The sequence below is a fragment of the Heptranchias perlo genome, chromosome 30 (assembly GCF_035084215.1).
Source record: "Heptranchias perlo isolate sHepPer1 chromosome 30, sHepPer1.hap1, whole genome shotgun sequence".
NCBI lineage: Eukaryota > Metazoa > Chordata > Chondrichthyes > Hexanchiformes > Hexanchidae > Heptranchias > Heptranchias perlo.
This window is the reverse complement of record NC_090354.1, coordinates 24,676,861-24,698,177: the sequence shown is the minus strand read 5'-3', so window position 1 is coordinate 24,698,177 and position 21,317 is coordinate 24,676,861. Positions and strand designations below refer to the sequence as shown.

Here is a 21,317-nt window from a genome sequence, read left to right as displayed (position 1 = left end):
AAATTCAAATGCGATGAGGAGCAAAAGTATCGTCAGCTGGGAGGGCCAGTACAGACAGCTGACACTGGAAAACCAGCCAGTGGACTAAGGTGTCCTACAGAGAAAATCTGAAATGAAACTTTTCATTGTAGGAGCTGCCAGTCCGTAGAGGAAGGGACAAAAACAGGATTTTCTCAGACTCCCCCCAGTGAAACCTTTAACATTTTATCACAGGAAAAATATCACACCAATATCAATAAATTAAAATAAATAATCAATCATAAAAGAATCAAGACATTTCTTGTTCTCCATCAGCACCTAGCTGCAAATCGCATCATTACAACGATATATTTTAATGTCTGTTAAAATATAAATAATTTTTTTAAATTAAAGGTCTTTAGAATAAATATTAATTGTTCCCAGTCTCTATTGTCTTTGGAAAGTCTTCAGATTCTTCCTCTGATTTTTGCCGTTATGAAAAGGATCTGTCTCGGCGCGGATTATTTCCCAGGCGCAAACACTGAATCTCTGAAAAAGAGAAATATTCAGGAAAATACATTAGAGAATGAACAGATTTAAATTGGGTGAAATGAACTATGTGTCAGTAATCACACAGTCAAATAGCAATTGTCCCACCTTCTGTTTGAGAAACTTTCTCAGTTTCCTGAAGTATCTGTAATGGCGGCGTTTCTCCTCGGCCTGGACTCTGAGCCCGGTTTCTTGACACATTCCTCCAGCTCTTCGAGCTGCAGATCCAGGAGAAGCCGGAATTTTTCCACCTTGTCCTGGGGCCATGTGATCGAGCCCAGGTTCATGCTGTAGATCTTGATGATGTGACGCAGTGTCTGATGGACAATCTGGATCCAGTCCTAGGTCTGAGCAAAATACACATTACATTAGAGGGGACCTGTTTCCATTTAGGACTAGAGTAGTTATGGAAAAGGACAACGAACAATGAAACGTGAAAATACTCAACTGCAGGAGGGCTAATTTCAACGAGTTGAAAGGGGATCTGGCCCAGGTGGATTGGATTCAAAGAATGGCAGGTAAAACAGTAAATGAGCAATGGGGGCCTTCAAAGAGGAACTAGTTTGGGTACAGACTGGACACATTCCCATGAGGGGGAAAGGAAGGGCATCCAAAGCTAGAGGTCCCTGGATGGCTAAAGATATAGAGACAAAAATTAAACAGAAAAAGGACACTTATGATAAATGCTAGGCTTAATACAGAATGTACAGGGGAGAACTGAAAAAGGAAATAGGAGGGGCAAAGACAGTGTGTGAGAATAATTTAGTGGGTAACTCAAAAGTCTTTTATAAGCATATAAATAGTAAAAGGATAGTTAAAGGAATGGTGGGACTGATTAGGGATGAAAAAGATCATCTTGTGGAGGAAGAGGGCATGGCTGAGTTACCAAACGTGTACTTTGCATCTTTCTTCACTAAAGAAGAGGATGCTTCCAATGTCAGAGTAAAGGAGGATGTAGTAGAGAAAATGGATAGTATAAAAGTAGAGGAGATACTTATAAGGTTAGCAGTGTTCAAAGTAGAAAAGTCACCCGATCTGGATGGGATGCATCCTAGGTTGCTGAGGAATGTAAGGGTGGAGATACACGGAGGCTCTGGCCACAATCTTCCAATCCTCCTTAGATATGGGAGTGGTGCTAGGGACTAGAGGATTGCAAATGTTACAACCCTGTTCAGAAAAGAGGAGAGGGATAAACCCGGCAATTACAGGTCAGTCAGCCTAACGTTGGTGATGGTGAAATTTTTAGAGTCAATAAACTGAGATAAGATTAATTGTCACTTGGAAAAATATGGGTTAATAAATGACAGCCAGCACAGATTTGTTAAAGGCAAATTGTGTTTGACTAACTTGATTGAGTTCCTTGATGAAGTGATGGAGAGGGTTGATGACGGTAGTGCGGTTGATGTTATGTATATGGACTTTTAAAAAGCATTTGATAAAGTACCACATAATAGAGTTATTAGCAAAATTGAAGCCCATGGGATTAAAGGTGCACTGACAGTGTGGATGCGAAATTGGCTAAGTGATAGAAAGTAGTGCGGTTGTTTTTCAGACTGGAGGGAAGTATAGAGTGGTGTCCCGGAGGAGTCGATATTAGGACCATTGCTCTTTTTTGTATATATTAATGACCTGGGCATAATCTCAAAGCTTGCAGATGACTAGAAACTCAGAATAGTAGTAAAGAGTGAGGAGGATAGCAACAGAATTCAGGAGGACATAGACAGATTGGTAAAATGAACAGACACATAGCAGATGAAACTTAACACAGAGAAGTATGAAGTGATGCATTTTGGTCGGAAGAATGAGGAGTGGCAATATATACAATAAGGTACAATTTTAAAGGGGGTGTACGAACTGAGAGCCCTGGGGGTATATGTACACAAATCTTTGAAGGTGGCAGGACAAGATGAGAAGGCTTTTAAAAAAGTGTTCGGGATCCTTGGTTTTATAAACAGAGGCATATGGTACAAAAGCAAGGATATTATCAAGAGCAATTAGGGATGGGCAATAAATGCCGGCCTCGCCAGCGACGCCCACATCCCATGAACGAATAAAAAAAAATATTATGCTGTACATTTATCAATCGCTGGATATGCCCTAGCTGGAGTACTGTGTCCAATTCTGGGCACCACACTTTAGGAAAAATATCAAGGCCTTAGCGAGGGTGCAGAGGTGATTTACTAGAATGGAACCAGAAATAGGGGACTTCAGTTACATGGAGAGACTTCAGAAGCTGGGGTTGTTCTTCTTGGAGCAGAGAAGGTTAACGGGAGATTTAATGGAGGTGTACAAAATCATGAAGCGTTTTGATAGAGTTAATGAGGAGAAACTGTTTGCAGTGACAGAAGGGTCAGTAACCAGAGGACACAGATTTAAGGTAATTGTAAAAGAACCAGAGGGGAGATGAGGAGAATTTTGTTTATGTAGCGAGTTGTTATGATCTGGAATGCACTGCCTGAAAGGGTGGTGGAAGCAGATTCAATAATAACTTTCAAAATGGAATTGGATGAATACCTGAAGGGAAAACGGTTGCAGGGCTATGGGGAAAGAGCAGGAGAGTAGGACTAATTGGACAGCTCTTTCAAAGACCTGGCACAGGCACGATGGGCAAAATGGCCTCTTTCTGTGCTAGATCATTCTATGATTCTATCATTTAACCTGCCCGAAATGGTGCAAACCACACAGCCAATCACCACAACAAGAGTGAGATGGTTTGAGGGAGGCAAATGGTTACAGGGATTAAGATGATTAGAGGGAGTGAATAGGGGAGTGTGATAGTAAGAGGGACAGTTAGAGTGAGTGAGATAGAGGGAGTGAGATAGATAGAGGGAGTGAGATAGTGAGTGAGAGTGCGATAGACCAGCGAATCGTTCTACTGCCATTTTCACATCAATGGGCGGCCAATACTGGATTTAAATTTCCTGATTAAAGTTCTGATAATGTTGGTGATCTTACTCATAGTTTCCATAAACCACCTGTTTGAATAAAATAAAATAATATCCAGTGTTCGCTCACCTGTAAACCCCCTGAAAGTTTCACCAGGTTCAAGGACTTGGTTTTCAGCGAGAGCCTCTCTTTAACACACTGTTGGGGAAAGGGACCGCCCTGAAACAGAAGATCATCACCGTTACAGACAGCCCAGAGAAAGAAATACAGGAGAATCAGTGTCTTATTAATTGAATAAAGTTACAAAACCCCAAACTGTTTCTCCTGATATGAGTTTTCACAACAAACAGACCCTGTGTAGTTCGGATCCGGCTCTGGATGATGGTTAAACTCACCATTTCATTCAGTTTGTTGAGAGTCTCTGTGTTGAGAACTTGCTGTAACTGCAGCCTCTCACAGCCCAGACTCAGGGTCCCGGACAAGACCCACACAATCCAAAATCTCCAAACACTCGCCAAATCCATGTTCAATCGAGCCACGGGAAAGCGCCGATCTGAAGGGTCAGAAACCGGATCGGGTTCAGCTCAGAAAACGGTTCTTGTCACTGAATGAAACTCTGGAAGGCGAAATGTGACCCCAGAGAGACCGCCGGAGCTGCCGAGTCCTGTGGGTGTGCGGCTGCGTGCGTCTGAGAGTTCTCAATGACATGCTGTCGGCTTTAAGAGGAGAGACTGGCAATGTGTGGCATTATATTCGAAAAGGAGTTTTGAAAGAGCTGCGGGAGACCAGTAATTTGTGCGGTACCTTTCTGAGGCGAAGAATCTAAAAGCTGGAGATTCGTGAACCAGCGACTGGAAAATCCCCGATGGAAGATCACAACCAGCGCTCGGTTCCAGCTCAATGTTTCATCGATTTGTACCAATATTTTCAATATGGGTTTGGGAAAACGGTATTGTTTCCTCAAAATTATATGAAATTGCCTCACGGGGGCACTAAGGGGGCAGATAATTAGGGTCTGCAGGGGGCAGTTGGTTAGTTTGGGGTCACGGAGGCAGTTAGATTGATTCCCCTTTACCCCATACATCACATTCCCCCTCTACCGTCAGTATCCGATTTCCAGCTCCCTCAGTTTCTGATTCCACTTCTTCACTTCAGTTTATCATTCCCCCTCTTCTCAGTACCTGGTTCCCATTCTCCGCTCAGATCTGATTCACTCCTTCACCCAGAATCTGATTCCATCTCCCCCCAGAGTCTAATTCCCTCTCTCCCCTCAGTATCGCCTCTGTTCTCCCCTCAGAGTCTGATTCACCCTTCCCTCAATATAATTACCGCTCTCAGTGTTTCACCCTCTTCCCTCACCGTCAGATTCTCCCTTTCCCCGCAATATTGGTTTCCCGCTCCCCTCAGACTCTAATTCATTTGCAAAATATCAGGTGCGCCTCTCCCCACGCCTTGATTCCCCCTCCCTTCTGTATCTGATTCTCCCTATCTCCAACAGGGTCTCCCCTCCGATTCTGATTCCTCCTCAGGGCCTCATTCCTCCTCCTCGCAAAAGTGTCTGACTCCCCCTCCCCTCAATGTCAGATTTCCGCACTCGCCTCAGGTTATGATTCTACCACTCCCCAGTTCTCAATCTCCCCCAGACCCGATTCCCTCCTTGATATTAGGGTTCCGCTCCCCTCAGTGCCTGGTTTCCATTCTCCCCTCAGATCTGATACCCTCTTCACTCAGAGTTTGATCCCACTTCGCGCCAGGGTCCGATTCCCTCTCCCCTCAGATTCTGATTCCTTTCTCCCGTCAGCGTCTGATGTCCCCCCTCCTCTGTATCTGTTTCTCCTTGTCCCCTCAGTGTCCAATTCCCCACTTTCACCATGGGTCTAATTAGACCTCTTGGTTTCAGGAGACTTTTGCTGTTGGACACGATCAGGGAGTGAGAGCAAGTGTAACAGAAAAGAGTCACTCTAACAATTAAAACGACCAAATGAATACTGCCCAACCAGTGAGTATTAATTGGATAAGAAACATACAACTCCATGCTATGTCTCCTGATTTAACTTTTCACAACAAACAGACGGTTCGGATCCGGCTCTGGATGCTGTTTAAACTCACCATTTCATTCCGTTTCCTCAGAGTCTCTCTGTTGAGAACTTGCTGTAACTGCAGCCTCTCACAGCCCAGACTCAGGGTCCCGGAAAACAAAACCCCACACAATCCAAAATCTCCAAACACTCGCCAAATCCATATTCAACCGACCCATGGGGAAAACGCCGATTTGAAGGATGAGAAACTGAGCGGATCGCGGTTCAGCTCCGAAAACGGTTCTGAATGAAACTCTGGAAGTCGAAATGTCGCCGCTTGTGATCCCGGAGCGGTTGCCTGAGCTGCCGAGTCCTGTGGGTGTGCGGCTGGATACTGCTGGGAGCTCTCACTGCCATGCTGTCGGCTTTAAGAGGGGAGACTGGGAATGTTTGGATTACATTCGAAAAGTGAAATCTGGCCGCAGGAGAGCAATAATTTTTGCGGTTCCTTTCTGAGGTGAGGAATCCAAAAGCTGGAGATTCGTGAACCAGCGACCGGAAAATCCCCCATCGAAGATCACAACCAGCGCTCGGTCCCAGCTCAATGTTGTCTGGATTCGAGTCAAGGGGGCACTGAAGTGGTGTCGGGGGCAGAGTCTGTATTGGGGGAGTGCGGACATGTATTGGGGGCTGTATTTTATAATCCGGGTTATAGTGACACCGACAGCGGTGATCCCGGTGCCGCGGCTTTTAGTGCTGACATTCGGCTCCATGGAGAGCGATTCCCTTTTAAATCCACTCTCTCCCCGGTGTGCTCACATCGTGCTTTTACTGTTCACACTTCGCGGGCTGGACATTGCAGAGAGCCCGGCTCACAGTGCAGGGTCACGGTTTGATGCTGTCTGTCCGATTCCCCTGTCGGAGATTCTGCTCTTTCAGTAGAAAAAGTTCCTCATTTCTCGGTTGTTTTTTTGGAGGTTTCTTGAGATTTTCTTCTCCAAGAATATTTAATCTGCTCGGACTCTGAATCCGAAGGAAGAACCGACTCCTTTTCTTTCATCGTTTCTTTCTTTTCTCTCTCCCGGGAAAGTGTCCGTGTCAGTTTGTCTGTGAAAATGAGCCTTGTGTCAATTTCACCGAAAGCGAAAGTGCCTCAGGGAAAGTGACGAGTCTCGTCATTTCCGAAATTGAGGAGTGTTTGTAAACAGAACGGATCACCCTGAGAGGGAGTGAGGGGGAGCTGGGAAAAGGTTTGGGATATCCGGGATACCCCGGTTACTCGGGAATATCATAAAATCACTCTCAGCTGTAACTACAAACAAAAACTTCTCCATGAGTGAATCTGGGACCGAATCCCACCAGCACCACCTGTGGACAGCGGCAGTGAGTGATTTGGGCTTGAATTAAACAATCATATTCCAGCAATTTAAAGAGATACTGTTTTGGTGAAAACCTTTTCATCAAATCGTTTAGTTTTGGCGTTTTTGATTGACCTTCCAAGGGAGAGCTAAGATTAAAACTGAAATTTTAAAAATGCCTATAAAATAGGCTAATGTTTTAATAATTATTAAAAGTTCAGAAGGGAGGCGAAAAGGGGATCAGGCAGTTTAAAAGGGAGTCTGACAAGCACTGGTGGGAAACAGACTGGGAAATAGCAAGGAATCGTGCACACTTCCTTCTGCATCACTTGACTTCCTGAGGTCACGTCTGTGTCACACTCTTTGTGTTAACTTTGTTCCATTATAAATTGCTATGCCCACATTTATAATGTCTCTGGCCGATGTGAACTTGACAGTCTGATTGCATAAACTGAGCACTGCCTCAGATAGTTCAAATGAAAAGAGGTAGGGATATTGATGGGAGTGAGTGGGTGGTAGGTGTAGAACGAGTAGTGGGAAGATGAAATGGTAAGGGATGCAAAGGAGGCGAATGTGAGGGCAAAACCGACCATTGAACTCCCCATGTGAATCACGACTGGAGATCGACTCTTACTTCCTGTTTTCTCAAATTTTGATGAAGTTTTTTGTCAACATTTCCCATTGTAAATTGTGATGTCCACATTTGCAATTCAAGTTTGATATTTCAACTGTCATGATGTAGTTGCAGCCTCTGGCCATGAGGGTGATATTTGCGTATCTTCACATTCTTCCCATTGGAGGGAATAGTGTGCAGTAGTGGAAGGATTCACAGGCTGAAGAACAGTCTGACATTCACTGGTACATTCTTTCCATGTCCGTAATCATCGTTATTCGAACCGATAAGGTGATTGGTCCTATACAACGGGAAGGCGTTATGGGCTCCCACAACCCATACAAAGGGGGAGTACCCACACCCACCGGACACCAGTAGCTGGCTGGATGACAGCGTAGAATTCAGAGCCGGAACTCCGGTCTCCACTAACTGGGACCATCTGGAGCTGAGTTTGAGCTCTTCACCTTCTGACTCAGAGGCGGGAATACTAAAACTAAGGCAAAGGTTTACTCGAGGTAATGAGGTGATTCTGTGGAATGAGTTTCTGAGGTCTCCCCATCTTGCATATCAAAAATGTAAATTGATCAACTGACTGTGGGTAAAGCCAGGTGAAATTTGCTAATAAAAAGTGTAATGATAGTCTGTGCAGGGCCGGGAGCACATATAGATAAATGAGGACATGTTACACTTGAGTGTGAATAAATGGCAAAGATCCCTCATCAGTATTATTATTTTGAAAATGGAACCTGAGGAGGATGTAGAATGGAAGTATTGAGATAAATATACAAAAGAAAGTGTAAAGAGAGTAAAATGGGGGCACAGGGGAAGGGAGTTTGAAACTTTAATGTGGCTGAAAGATGAAAGGATTGGAGTGTGGCAAGAAATAATAGGCCTTTTAATCTTAACTCAGCGACAGGCCAATTTATGGAGTCCATAATCTGGGATGAAATTAGAGAACACTTGAAAAGATGTGGGCCCATTAAGGGCAGTAAAGGACAGGTTGTGTTTGGATAATTTAATTAACTTTTTCAACAAAGCCACACATATAAAGAAAGGAATGTATTCAGTATTATGGTTATGGATTTTCAGAAGCTGCAGGATAAGAAGCCACACAAGAGACTTTCATTCTCACTCTCCAATCATTCCCCTCCCTACTCATTGCCTGATGTCCTTTCCACTCATTATCTGATTTCCCCTTCTATACTCTGCGTATGATCCACCAAGCCTCCTCCCCTCTCAGTATCTCAGAATGTCTCTTTCCATTTAATGTCTCCAATTATAAGAATGGATATGTAATGGGCTATGGATAGGAAACAGAGAGTAGTGGTGAATGGTTGTTTTTCAGAATGGAGTGAAATATACAGTAGCTCCAAGAGGTCAGTATTAGGACCACTGCTCTTTATCATTTTATTTAAGACCTGGATTGGGTATATAGAGCACAATTTCAAAGTTTGCAGATGACACAAAACTGAAAAAAGTATATACAGTGAGGAGGATAATAACAGACATCAGGAAGACATTCTGGCAAAATAACACAGGAAGGATGTCAAGGCCTTAGAGAGGGTGCAGAGAAGAGTTACTAGAATGGTATCAGAGATGTGGGACTTCAGTTACGTGGAGAAGCTGGGATTGTTCTCCTTAGAGCAGAGAAGATTAAGGGAAGATTTAATAGGGAAGTTCAAAATCATGAAGGGTTTCGATAGAGTAAATAAGGAGAAACTGTTTCCAGTGGCAGGAAGGTTGGTAACCAGAGGACACAGATTTAAGGTAATGGGCAAAAGAACCAGAGACAAGATGAGGAGAATTATTTTTATGCAGTAAATTGTTATGATCTGGAATGCACTGCCTGAAAGGGTGATGGATACAGATTCAATAATAACTTTCAAAAGGGAATTGGATAAATACTTGAAGAAAGTAGGCCTAATTGGATAGCTCATTCAAAGCGCCGGCACAGGCATGATGGGCCGAATGGCATCCTTCTGTGCTCTATCATTCTATGATTCTATGTTTCAATTACCCCTTTCCTGCTCCACATCTCAGCCCTGATCCCCTCTCATTCAGGTGAAGAATAAGGAGTTGAGTAGCAGAAGAGTAAAACTGTGGTACTGTCTAGGAGTTCACAGGTCTGGTCCATCGGGTTCAAAAAAGGATCACAGGCTTAGACTGGAGAGGAACAATCAGACAGTGAAGGGAGAGTAATATAGCAGAGAGAAAGTTACAGTAACAGGCAGCAGGTAGGAGAATTCAAAGCATTTATAGTATGAGAATCTGACAAACACAAATAGGAAATGATTATCAGTCCATTAAAGTGTAATGTTGAAAACAATTTATTTACACCCTCATTTTCATTCAGTATAAAAAAAGTTTCCAGTTCAGAAAAATATTGTCGATTCCCCAACTCTTAATATCAATAAATTAACATTTATTTTTGAACACACTTTACACAGGGGTGATGGGTAAACAAGATTTGGTGTGAGTTAGGATACGGGCAGCAGAGTTTTGATTGAGCTCAAGCTTGTGGAGGGTGGAAGATGGGAGGCTGACCAGGAGAGCATTGGAATAGTCAAGTCTAGAGGTAACAAAGATATGGATGAGGGTTTCAGCAGCAGATGAGCTGAGGCGGGGCGGGGTCGGGTGATGTTACGGAGGTGGAAGGAGGCAGTCAGGGACCATCAGTCTGGAGCCCAAACCTTGAAATCCCAACTACACTCTGAAACCCAGTAACCGAGCTGGATATTGGCAGTGCAACCGAGAGCAGAGAGTTATCACTGGAAGATCAGCAATTGGAATAAGGAGCCTCACAAAGCTGAATGGCAATGAAATAGTTTTGCTTTGGAGTAGGGCTTGAAACAACAACTTTCTGACTCAGAGCGTTACTGCTGAGCGAAGCTAACAACATTGTAAAATTAATAATACCTTTCATATACATAAAATATAATATTTTATATATTCAGGGCCTTTAAAATGACTTAGCATTGTTCTAAGTCAGTACTAAATGTGTCATTGGAAAATCTTCAAGTTTAGTCTTCTCATTTTTGACTTTACACATTGTGTACAAACTGTATCATTTTTTTGTATGAAGACATCATGACAATAAATATGACTGAAGTCAGATGAGATGAAGAGCAAAAGTGATGTTAGCCGGGAGGGCAAGTACAGAGAGCTGACACTGGAAAACCAGCCAGTGAATAAGGTGCCCTACAGTGCGAACCTAAAATGAAACATTTCATTGTAGCAGCTGCCAGTCCATAAACAAAGGAACAGAAATGGGATTTTCTCAGTCTCCCCCCAGTGAAACATTTAACATTTCACCACAGGAACATATCACAACAATAAATATCAATAAATTAAAATAAATAATTGAAAATAGAAAAATATCAAGACATTCCTTGTTCTCCATCAGAAACCTGGCTGCAAATCGCCTCATTACAGCACTACAATATAATGTCTGTTAAAATATAATTATTTTTTACAAATAGAAAGACTTTGAAATAAATATTAATTGTTCCCAGTCTCTATTGTCTTTGCAAAGTCTTCACTTCCTTCTTCTGATTTGTGCCGTTATGAAAAGGATCTGTTGTAAACGGGCCCTGGTCTCGTCACGAATTATTTCCCAGGCGCAGACACTGAATCTCTGAAAAAGAGAAATATTTAGGAAAATACATTAGGGAATGAACAGATTTAAATTGGGTGAAATGAACTAACTGTCAGTAATCACTGAGTCAAAAATCAATTGTCCCACCTTCTGTTTGAGAAATGTTTCCAGATTCCTGAAGTAGTTGTGAATGGAGGCGTTTCTCCTCGGTCTGGACTCTGGATCCAGTTTTCTGGAACATTCCTCTAGCTCTTCGAGCTGCCGATCCACGAGAAGCCAGAAGTTTTCCACCTTGTCCTGGGGCCATGTGACTGAGTCCAGGTTCATGCTGTAGATCTGGCTGATGTGATGCAGTGTTTGATGGACAATCTGGATCCTGTCCTGGGTCTGAGCAAAATACACACAATGACATTAGAGGAGGCCTGAATCCATTTAGATGTTGAATAGATATGGAAAAGGAAAGGAACAGTCAAATGTGAAAATACTCAACTGGAGGAGGACTAATTTCACTGAGTTGAAAGGGGATCAGACCCAGGTGGATTGGATTCACAGATTGGCAGGTAAAACAGTAAATGAACAACGGGGGCCTTCAAAGAGGAGATAATTTGGGTTCAGACGAGACACAGTCCCATGAAGGGGAAAGGAACGGCATCCAAACCATCAGTCAAGAACCAAGCTGAATACAAAAATACAGAGGAGAACTGAAAAAGGAAATAAGAGGAGCAAAGACATTGTATGGGAATAGATTAGCAGGTAACATAAAAGGGAACACAAATGTCTTTTATAAGCATATAAATAGTAAAAGGCTAGTCAAAGGATAGGTGTGACTGATTAGGGGCCTTCTTGTGGAGGCAGAGGGCATGGCTGATGGACTAAATGACAACTTTGCATCTGTCTTCACTAAAAAAGAGGATGCTGCCAATGTCACAGTAAAGGAGGATGTAGTAGACAAATTGGATAGGATAAAAATAGATAAAGAGGAGGCACTTAAAATATTGGCAGTGCTCAAAGTAGAAAAGTCACCCATGCCGGATTGAATGCATCCCAGGTTGCTGAGGGATGTAAAGGATGGAGATAATGGAAGCTCTAGCCAGAATCTTCCAATCTTCCTTACATGTGGGAGGGGTGCCAGAGGACTGGAGGATTGCAAATGTTACACCCTCTTCAAAAAAAGGGGCGAGGCATAAACCAGGGAACTACAGGCCAGTCAGTCTAATGTTGGAGGTGGGGAAACATTTCAAGACAATGATCAGAGACAAAATGAATTGTTACTTGGAAAAATATTGGTTAATAAATGACAGCCAACATGGATTTGTTAAAGGCAAACCATGTTTGACTAAATTGATTGAGTTGTTTGATGAAGTAATGGAGAGAGTTAATGAAGGTGGTACGGTTAATGTCGTGTCTATGGGCTTTTAAAAGGCATTTAATAAAATACCACATAATAGATTTGTTAGCAAAAGTGAAGCCCATGGAATTAAAGGGGCAGTGGTGGCATTAATACAAAATTGGCTATGTGACAGAAAGCAGAGAGTAGCGTTGAGCAGTTGTTTTTCAGACTGGATGGAAGTGTGCAGTGGTATCACTCAGGGGTCAGTATTAAGACCACTGCTCTATTTGATAGCTATTAATGACCTAGATTTGGGTATACAGGGCACAATTTCAAAGTTTGCAGATGACGTGAAACTAGGAAATGTGTTAAAGAGTGAGGTGGGTACTAACAAACTTAGGACATAGACAGTCTGGTGAAATGAGCAGACACATGGCAGACAAAATTTAACACAAAAAGTGTGAAGTGATGCATTTTGGTAGGAAGAATGAGGATAGATAATATAAACTAAATGGTACCATTTTAAAGTGGGTGCAGGAACAGAGAATCCCAGGGTTGTGCATCCACAATTCTTTGAAGGTGGCAGGACAAGTTGAGAAGGTTGTTACAAAAGCATACAGGCTCCTTGGCTTTATGAACAGAGGCAAAGAGTACAAAAGCAAGGATAATGTGCTATATCTTTATTAATCACTGGTTAGGCCCCAGCTGTAATACTGTATCCAATTCTGGGCACCACTCATTAGGAAAGATGCAAAGACCTTAGAGAGGATGCAGAGGACAGTTACTAGAATGGTACAAGGAATGAGGGACTCCAGTTACATGGAGAGATTAGAAAAGCTGGGATTGTTCTTACAGCGGAGAAGGTTAAGGGGAGATTTAATAGGGGTGTTCAAAATCATGAAGGGTTTTGATAAATTGTTTCCAGTGGCAGGAGGGTCAGTAATCAGGGACACAGATTTAAGGTAATTGGCAAAAGAACTAGAGGCGAGATGAGGAGAATTTTTTTTACACAGCGAGTTGTAATGATCTGGTATACACTGCCTGAAAGGGTGATGGAAGCAGATTCAATAATAACTTTCAAAAGGGAATTAGATAAATACTTGAAGGGGAAAAATTTACCTGGCAATGGGAAAGGGCAGAGGGGTGGGATTAATTGGATAGCTCTTTCAAAGAGCCAGCACTGTACGATGGGCCAAGTGGCCTCCTTCTGTGCTGGACCGTTCTCGGATTCCATGAATTGACCTCTCCAGGATGGGGCAAGCCTCACAGCCAATCACCGCAGCTCAAGATTGAGCTGGTTAGAGGGAGTGAGATGATTTCAGGGAGTCAGATAAAGGGCGTGAAACGATTCGAAGGAGTGAGATGGTTAAGAGGGAGTGAAATAGAGGGAAACAGATGGTGACAGACTGCAAGATGATTAGAGGGGTTTAGATAGTTAGAGGGAGTGAGATGGTTAGAGGGTGTGAGAGTGTGAGTTAAAAGGAGTGTGATAGAGAGAGTGAGAGAGAGAGAGAGATAGTGCCTGAGATAGTGTGAGTGAGATAGAGAAAATTAGATTGGGTGGTTGCGATTGAGTGAGAAAGTGAGCGTGAGATAGAGGGACTTAGATAGTTCGAGAGAGTGCGATAGAGCGAGTGAATAGTTCTGCCATTTTCACATCAATGGGCGGCCAATTCTGGATTTAAATTTCCTGATTAAAGTTCTGATCAGGTTGTTGATCTTTCTTATACTTTCTATAAAACTCCAGTTTGAATAAAATAAAATCCAGTGTTCAGTCACCTGTAACCCCTTCGAAAGTTTCATCAGGTTCAGGGACTTGGTTTTCAGTGAGGGCCTCTCTTCAACACACACTCGGGGAAAGGGACCGCCCTGAAACAGAAGATCATCACCGTTACAGACAGCCCAGAGAGAGAAATACAGGAGAATCAGTGTCTATTAATTGAATAAAGTTACAAAATCCCAAACTATTTCTCCTGATATAACATTTCACAACAGACCCTGTGTGGTTCGGATCCGGCTCTGGATGATGGTTAAACTCACCATTTCATTCAGTTTGCTCAGTCTCTGTGTTGAGAACTTGCTGTAACTGCAGCCTCTCACAGCCCAGACTCAGGGTCCCGGACAAGACCCACAAAATCCAAAATCTCCAAACACTCGCCAAATCCATGTTCAATCGAGCCAGGGGAATGCGCCGATCTGAAGGGTCAGAAACCGGATCGGGTTCAGCTCCGAAAACGGCTCTTGTCACTGAATGAAACTCTGGAAGGCGCAATGCAGCCGCTTGAGATTCCAGAGCGACCGCCGGAGCTGCCGAGTCCTGTGGGTGTGCGGCTGAATGATGCTGGGAGCTTTCACTGCCATGCTGTCGGCTTTAAGAGGAGACACTGGCAATGTGTGGCATTAGATTCGAAAAGTGAAATCGGGCTGCAGGAGTTTCTGAGGTGAGGAATCTAAAAGTTGGAGATTCCTCAACCAGCGACTGGAAAATCCCCGATGTAAGGTGACAACCAGCGCCTCGTTCCAGCTCAGTGTTCCATCGATTTGTACCAATATTTCACCATGGATTTTGGAAAACGCTATTGTTTCCTCAGAATTGTAAGAATTCGCATCACGGGGGCACTAAAGGAGCAGTTGTTCAGATTGATGGACTGTCTCCATTTCCCCTTTACCCCAGACATCACATTCCCCCTCTACCGTCAGTATCCGATTTCCAGCTCCCTCAGTTTCTGATTCCACTTCTTCACTTCAGTTTATCATTCCCCCTCTTCTCAGTACCTGGTTCCCATTCTCCCCTCAGATCTGATTCACTCCTTCACTCAGAGTCTGAGTCCATCTCCCCCCAGGGTCTGATTCCCTCTCTCCCCTCAGTATCTCCTCTGTTCTCCCCTCAGAGTCACCCTCCCCTCAATATAATTACCGCTCTCAGTGTTTCATTTCCTTTCTCCCCTCGGGTTCTGATTCACTCTCTTCCCTCACTGTCAGATTCTCCCTTTCCCCACAATATTGCTTTCCCTCTCCCCTCAGACTCTAAATCACTCCTCAATACCCCTCACGTCAGGCCCTGGTTCACCCTCCCTTCCATATTTGATTCTTCCTCTTTCCGCAGGGTCTCATTTCCCCTTCCTTCCAATTATGATTCCCCCTCAGGGTCTCATTTCCCCTCTTTCCATAGTGTCTGATTCCCCCTCCCCTCAATGTCTGATTCCCAAACTTTCCTCAGTTTATTATTCCTTATCTCCTCTGTGCATTGTTTACATTCTCCCCTCAGATCTGATTCCACCTTCGCACAGAGTCTGATCCTGTCGGCGGATTTCTCCGTTACTGTTGCAAGGATGGGTTGTTAATCCATCAACAATAACTTCCACATGATTTGAGCCCAAGTGGTTATAAAAAGCAAATTTAGTAGATTGACTCACAACAGAGATGCACTACAGCTGTCTTCAACATTACATTCAACAGTTATAATACAACAGTCTACAGATTACATTAAATGACAAGCAGTCAATGCAACCTGATGGACTATCAACCGTACCCTCGTGAGAGCTCTAACTTTTGGGCGGGAGCTTGCCCTATCTTTATACTGTTCAGCTGTATTGTTCTATATGTAAGCACCACTGGTCTTATCTCCTGTTTGTAAACCATCCTACTGTGTTGACTCTCCAAAAACTACCAAGGATTGTTTAATGTCTTAGTGTTTATGTAGCCTTTCACCATTATCAGGTCTTAGTATGACAAAAGGTCTTCGAACTTAAACGTTAACTCTGTCCGTTTCTTTCTCCACAGATGCTGCTTGACTTGCTGAGCTTCTCCACAATTTTCTGCTTTTATCTTATTATATTTATACTAAGTTAGGACACCCTGTCTCGTGAATCTTACTGTTTTTCACTATTCAGTACCTCAGCACACTTTCAATGACCTCTTGGGTTTCTGTAAGTTACTTTCCTCAGAGATTGGACCTTTTCTGTCCTATTTTCTATGCTTGTTTTAAACCATATTCTGATACATCCCAACTCACTACCACCAGCCCAGGGTCTCATTCTCTCTCTCCCCTCAGTATATGATCTGTTATCCCCTGAGGGACTGGTTCACTCTCCCCTCAATACAAGATTAACCCTCTCATCAGTGTTTTAGTTCCCGTCTCCTCGCAGTACCTGATTAACCCTCTTCCCTCAGTTTTATGATTCTTCTTAACCTCAGTTTCTTCTTCCCCTCTCCACTCAGTGTCTGATTACAATTCCCCCACAAATCTGATTATCCCTTGACTCAGAGTTTGATCCCACATCGTGCTAGGGTCCGATTCCGTCTCTCCCCTCAGACTCTGTTTCCTTTCTCCTGTCTGATGCCCCCCTCTCCTCTGTACCTGATTCCCCTTGTCCCCTCAGTGTCTAATTCCCCCGTTTCATCCGGTGGCTAATTTACCTTCTTGGTTTCAGGAGACTTGTGCTGTTGGACACGATTAGGGAGAGAACCCACGCCGAACAGAAGAGAGTCACTCTAACAATTTATACGGTCAAATGAACACTGACCAACCAGTGACCATTAATTGGATAAGAAACATACACCTCCGTGCTATCTCTTCTGATATAACTTTTCACAACAAACACAACCTGTGTGGTTCGGATCCGGCTCTGGATGCTGTTTAAACTCACCATTTCATTCAGTATCCTCAGAGTCTCTCTGTTGAGAACTTGCTGTAACAGCAGCCTCTCACAGCCCAGAATCAGGGTCCCGGAAAACAAGACCCACACAATCCAAAATCTCCAAACACTCGCCAAATCCATATTCAACCGACCCATCGGTAAAACGCCGATTTGAAGGATGAGAAACTGAGCGGATCGCGGTTCAGCTCCGAAAACGGTTCTGAATGAAACTCTGGAAGTCGAAATGTCGCCGCTTGTGATCCCGGAGCGGTTGCCTGAACTGCCGAGTCCTGTGGGTGTGCGGCTGGATACTGCTGGGAGCTCTCACTGCCATGCTGTCGGCTTTAAGAGGGGAGACTGGGAATGTTTGGATTACATTCGAAAAGTGAAATCTGGCCGCAGGAGAGCAATAATTTGTGCGGTTCCTTTCTGAGGTGAGGAATCCAAAAGCTGGAGATTCGTGAACCAGCGACTGGAAAATCCCCCATCGAAGATCACAACCAGCGCTCGGTCCCAGCTCAATGTTGTCTGGATTCGAATCAAGGGGGCACTGAAATGGTGTCGGGGGCAGAGTCTGTATTGGGGGAGTGCGGACATGTATTGGGGGCTGTATTTTATAATCCGGGTTATAGTGACACCGACAGCGGTGATCCCGGTGCCGCGGCTTTTAGTGCTGACATTCGGCTCCATGGAGAGCGATTCCCTTTTAAATCCACTCTCTCCCCGGTGTGCTCACATCGTGCTTTTACTGTTCACACTTCGCGGGCTGGACATTGCAGAGAGCCTGGCTCACAGTGCAGGGTCACGGTCTGATGCTGTCTGTCCGATTCCCCTGTCGGAGATTCTGCTCTTTCAGTAGAAAAAGTTCCTCATTTCTCGGTTGTTTTTTGGAGGTTTCTTGAGATTTTGTTCTCCAAGAATATTTAATCTGCTCGGACTCTGAATCCGAAGGAAGAACCGACTCCTTTTCTTTCATCGTTTCTTTCTTTTCTCTCTCCCGGGAAAGTGTCCGTGTCAGTTTGTCTGTGAAAATGAGCCTTGTGTCAATTTCACCGAAAGCGAAAGTGCCTCAGGGAAAGTGACGAGTCTCGTCATTTCCGAAATTGAGGAGTGTTTGTAAACAGAACGGATCACCCTGAGAGGGAGTGAGGGGGAGCTGGGAAAAGGTTTGGGATATCCGGGATACCCCGGTTACTCGGGAATATCATAAAATCACTCTCAGCTGTAACTACAAACAAAAACTTCTCCATGAGTGAATCTGGGACCGAATCTCACCAGCACCACCTGTGGACAGCGGCAGTGAGTGATTTGGGCTTGAATTAAACAATCATATTCCAGCAATTTAAAGAGATACTGTTTTGGTGAAAACCTTTTCATCAAATCGTTTAGTTTTTGATTGACCTTCTAAGGCTGGGGATCAATGGTTATCGGGAGAGCTAAGAGTAAAACTGAAATGTAGTAATTGCCTATAAAATAGGCTAATGTTTTAATAATTATTTAAAGTTCAGAAGGGAGGCGAAAAGGGGATCAGGAAGTGTAAAAGGGAGTCTGAAAAGCACTGGTGGGCAACACACACGGAGGATGAAACGTTAATGTGGCTGAAAGATGAAAGGATTGGAGGGTGGCATGAAATAGTAAGCCCCTTTCGTCTTAACTCAGCTATAGGCCAATTTATGGAGTCCACAATCTGGGAAGAAATTTATGAATACTTGAAAAGACATGGGGTCATTAGGGGCAGTCATCATGAATCTGTAATGGACAGGTTGTGTTTGGATAATTATTTAACTTTTTCAAGGAAGTCACAGATATAAATAAAGGAATGTAGTCAGAGTTATAGTTATAGATTTTCAAAATTTGTAGGATAAAATGTCACACAAGTGATTTTCATTCCCACTTTCCACTGATTCCCCTCCCCACTCATTGCCTGATGTCCCTTCCACTCATTGTCTCATTTTCCCTTCTATCGTCCCTGACTGATCCTCCAAATCCCCTCCCCACTAGGTATCTCGGAATTTCCTTTTCTACTTAATGCCTTCAATTTTAGAATGGATATGAAAGTAAGAAAGTTATGCTGAACCTTTATAAATCACTGGTTAGGCCTCAGTTGGAGAATTATGTCCAATTCTGGGCACCATACTTAAGAAGAACGTCAAGGTCTTAGAGAGGGTGCAGTGGTGATTGACTAGAATGGTATCAGGGATGAGGGACATCAGTTACATGGAGAGACTAGAGAAGCTGTGGTTGTTATCCTTAGAGCAGAGAAGGTAAAGAGAAGAATAATATAGATGTTCAGAATCATGAACGGTTCTTATGGAATAAATGTGGAGAAACTGTTTCCAATGGCAGACGTGCTGAAGCTTGGAGGACCCCCCTCGATTGCTATTTAAAGGGACTATGCAGGATTTACAGGTTAGTGGCTGGATTATTGCTTCTTGCTGCCGAGACATTTGTAACTGTTTTTGGAGGTCTCCTAGCCTTGAATACTAGGACCCGGGGACATAGCCTAACATTTAGAGCCTGAGTGTGCAGGAGTGAAGTTAGGAAATGCTTCTTCACGCAAAGGGTGGGAGATGTTTGGATCGCTCTTCTGCAAACGGCAGTTGATGCCAGCTCACTTGTGAATGTTAAAGCTGATATTGATAGATTTTTGTGAACCAAGGGTATGAAGGTATATGAGGCTAAGGCAGGTACATGGAGTTAGGTCTCAGGTCCACCATGATCTCATTGAATGGTGGAACAGGCTTGAGGGGCTAAATGCCACTCCCACTTGCTGCCTCCTGGTATGCGCTACCTTCTCCTACAAGAAAGCGGGATTTCTGGTTGATGTGCCTGTCATGGTTGAATAGCTACCAGTGTGTGTGGCCTGTGAGTTGTGGGTGGGCGGCTTGCGACAGTGGTAATGTTTAAGGGTGAGAGGAAGCATCTGATTGGAAGTATTGAGTAGAGATGGAAAGAGTTTGTAGGTATGTGGGTGGTGAGGGGTGTAGTGCGTGGTGCAGTTCGTAGGGGATGCCACTAGACAGTTGGCCTCACTTACCTTGACCACTCATGTCAAAGCATTGAACTTCTTCCTGCACTGCATCCATGTTCATGATGTTTTGTGCCTGGTATTAAATTCGTCCCCCACTGTCTCCCACTGCCTTTGGATATATGTCTGGAGTGCTTCTTGCACCCCCCTCCCCCACTTGTATAGGATGTCCCTCCTTCTGTCCACCCCTTGCACCAAGGTCTCTAGTGCATCAGCAGAGAACCTTGGTGCACGCATTCTTGCAGGCCTGGTACCAACTCAGATTGGCAGATTGGTGAGGTCCGAAGTGCAGATCTTAGGATGTTGGATTTAGTTGTGCCCAACTTTTATTCAATGTTTTAACATAACTTACAGTGTGCAAACATAAGGATGGGACCTGCACCTGTATTTTATGTGTGCGACCTCTGAACTCTGTTCAGACTCCATGCAGACAGCAGACTGTTATTTTCAGCAAATAACAGATACCAACTACTTTCAGAGATTTCGAAGAAACATCCTCCCTTTAAGAGATTGAGCTCGCCCCAGTGGTGGAAAATGCAAATTGCATTGATTGCAGGTCCAAGGCCCGGAATGGAACGTTGATTGCAGGTGAGTCCTCCGGCCGGCAGAAACTTACGTCCTGCCTGCTCAGGGGTCATTGGGGGTGGGGTAATAGCGCATCGCACTACTTGCACCCAAAAACGGCCCTTATCCAATTTTCCCCCCATTATCTCCAAATAGATGAATAACTCAGTCAGAAGAAGAGGTGCTGAGCACCATGGGAGGAGCCCCAGGTATCAGTGCAAAAGCAGGAGCGGAGCAGAGTTGTGATAAGCGGTGCTGAGCACCAGGGGAGGAACCCTTTCCCATTCATGAAGAACAGAGGGAGTGACATCACAGTGACGTCACAGTGAACAGAGAGGAGGAGCTCTGAGTGACCACGGATTAAGGGTAGGTTAATTGGGATAAGTAAACAATAAGTAAATTAACAATAAGCAAGTATCCAAAGGGAGTTTGCAAAATGAAGCTTTCTAAATATAATGGACTGACAGTTGAGACTCATTGCCTGCAATCCCTGTGCCGTGTTGGAGTTTCAGGATGCTTCATGTATCCTTGAGGGCCACACGTGCAGGAAATGCCTCTAGTTTCTCGAGCTTAAGCTGAGGGTTTCTGAGATTGAGGGGCAGCTGGAGTCACTGCAGAGCATAAGGAAGGCTGAAGGTTTCATGGATCGTACATTGCAGCAGGTGGTAACTCTGCAGGTACAGAGAGTTCAGGATAGCAAGTGGGTGGCCGACCGAACTGATAGGAAGAGGCAGGCAGTGCAAGAATCTTCTGGGTGTGTGGCACTCTCACTGGTATT

At 44.0% G+C, this 21,317-nt stretch overlaps 1 protein-coding gene and 1 pseudogene across 1 annotated transcript; both read right to left on the bottom strand.

Moving 5' to 3' along the window:
* Window positions 1–200: 200 nt before the first annotated feature.
* Window positions 201–3,917, bottom strand: LOC137300182 (interferon alpha-21-like; annotated as a pseudogene).
* Window positions 3,918–10,797: 6,880 nt separating this feature from the next.
* Window positions 10,798–17,088, bottom strand: LOC137300180 (interferon alpha-B-like). Its single transcript, XM_067969259.1, has 4 exons — window positions 16,957–17,088; window positions 14,087–14,176; window positions 11,125–11,364; window positions 10,798–11,016 (listed from the first exon to the last, which is right to left on the bottom strand). Exons 1-4 carry the CDS (start codon window positions 17,086–17,088, stop codon window positions 10,918–10,920), a joined length of 561 nt encoding a protein of 186 aa, XP_067825360.1. The 3' UTR covers window positions 10,798–10,917.
* Window positions 17,089–21,317: the final 4,229 nt, after the last annotated feature.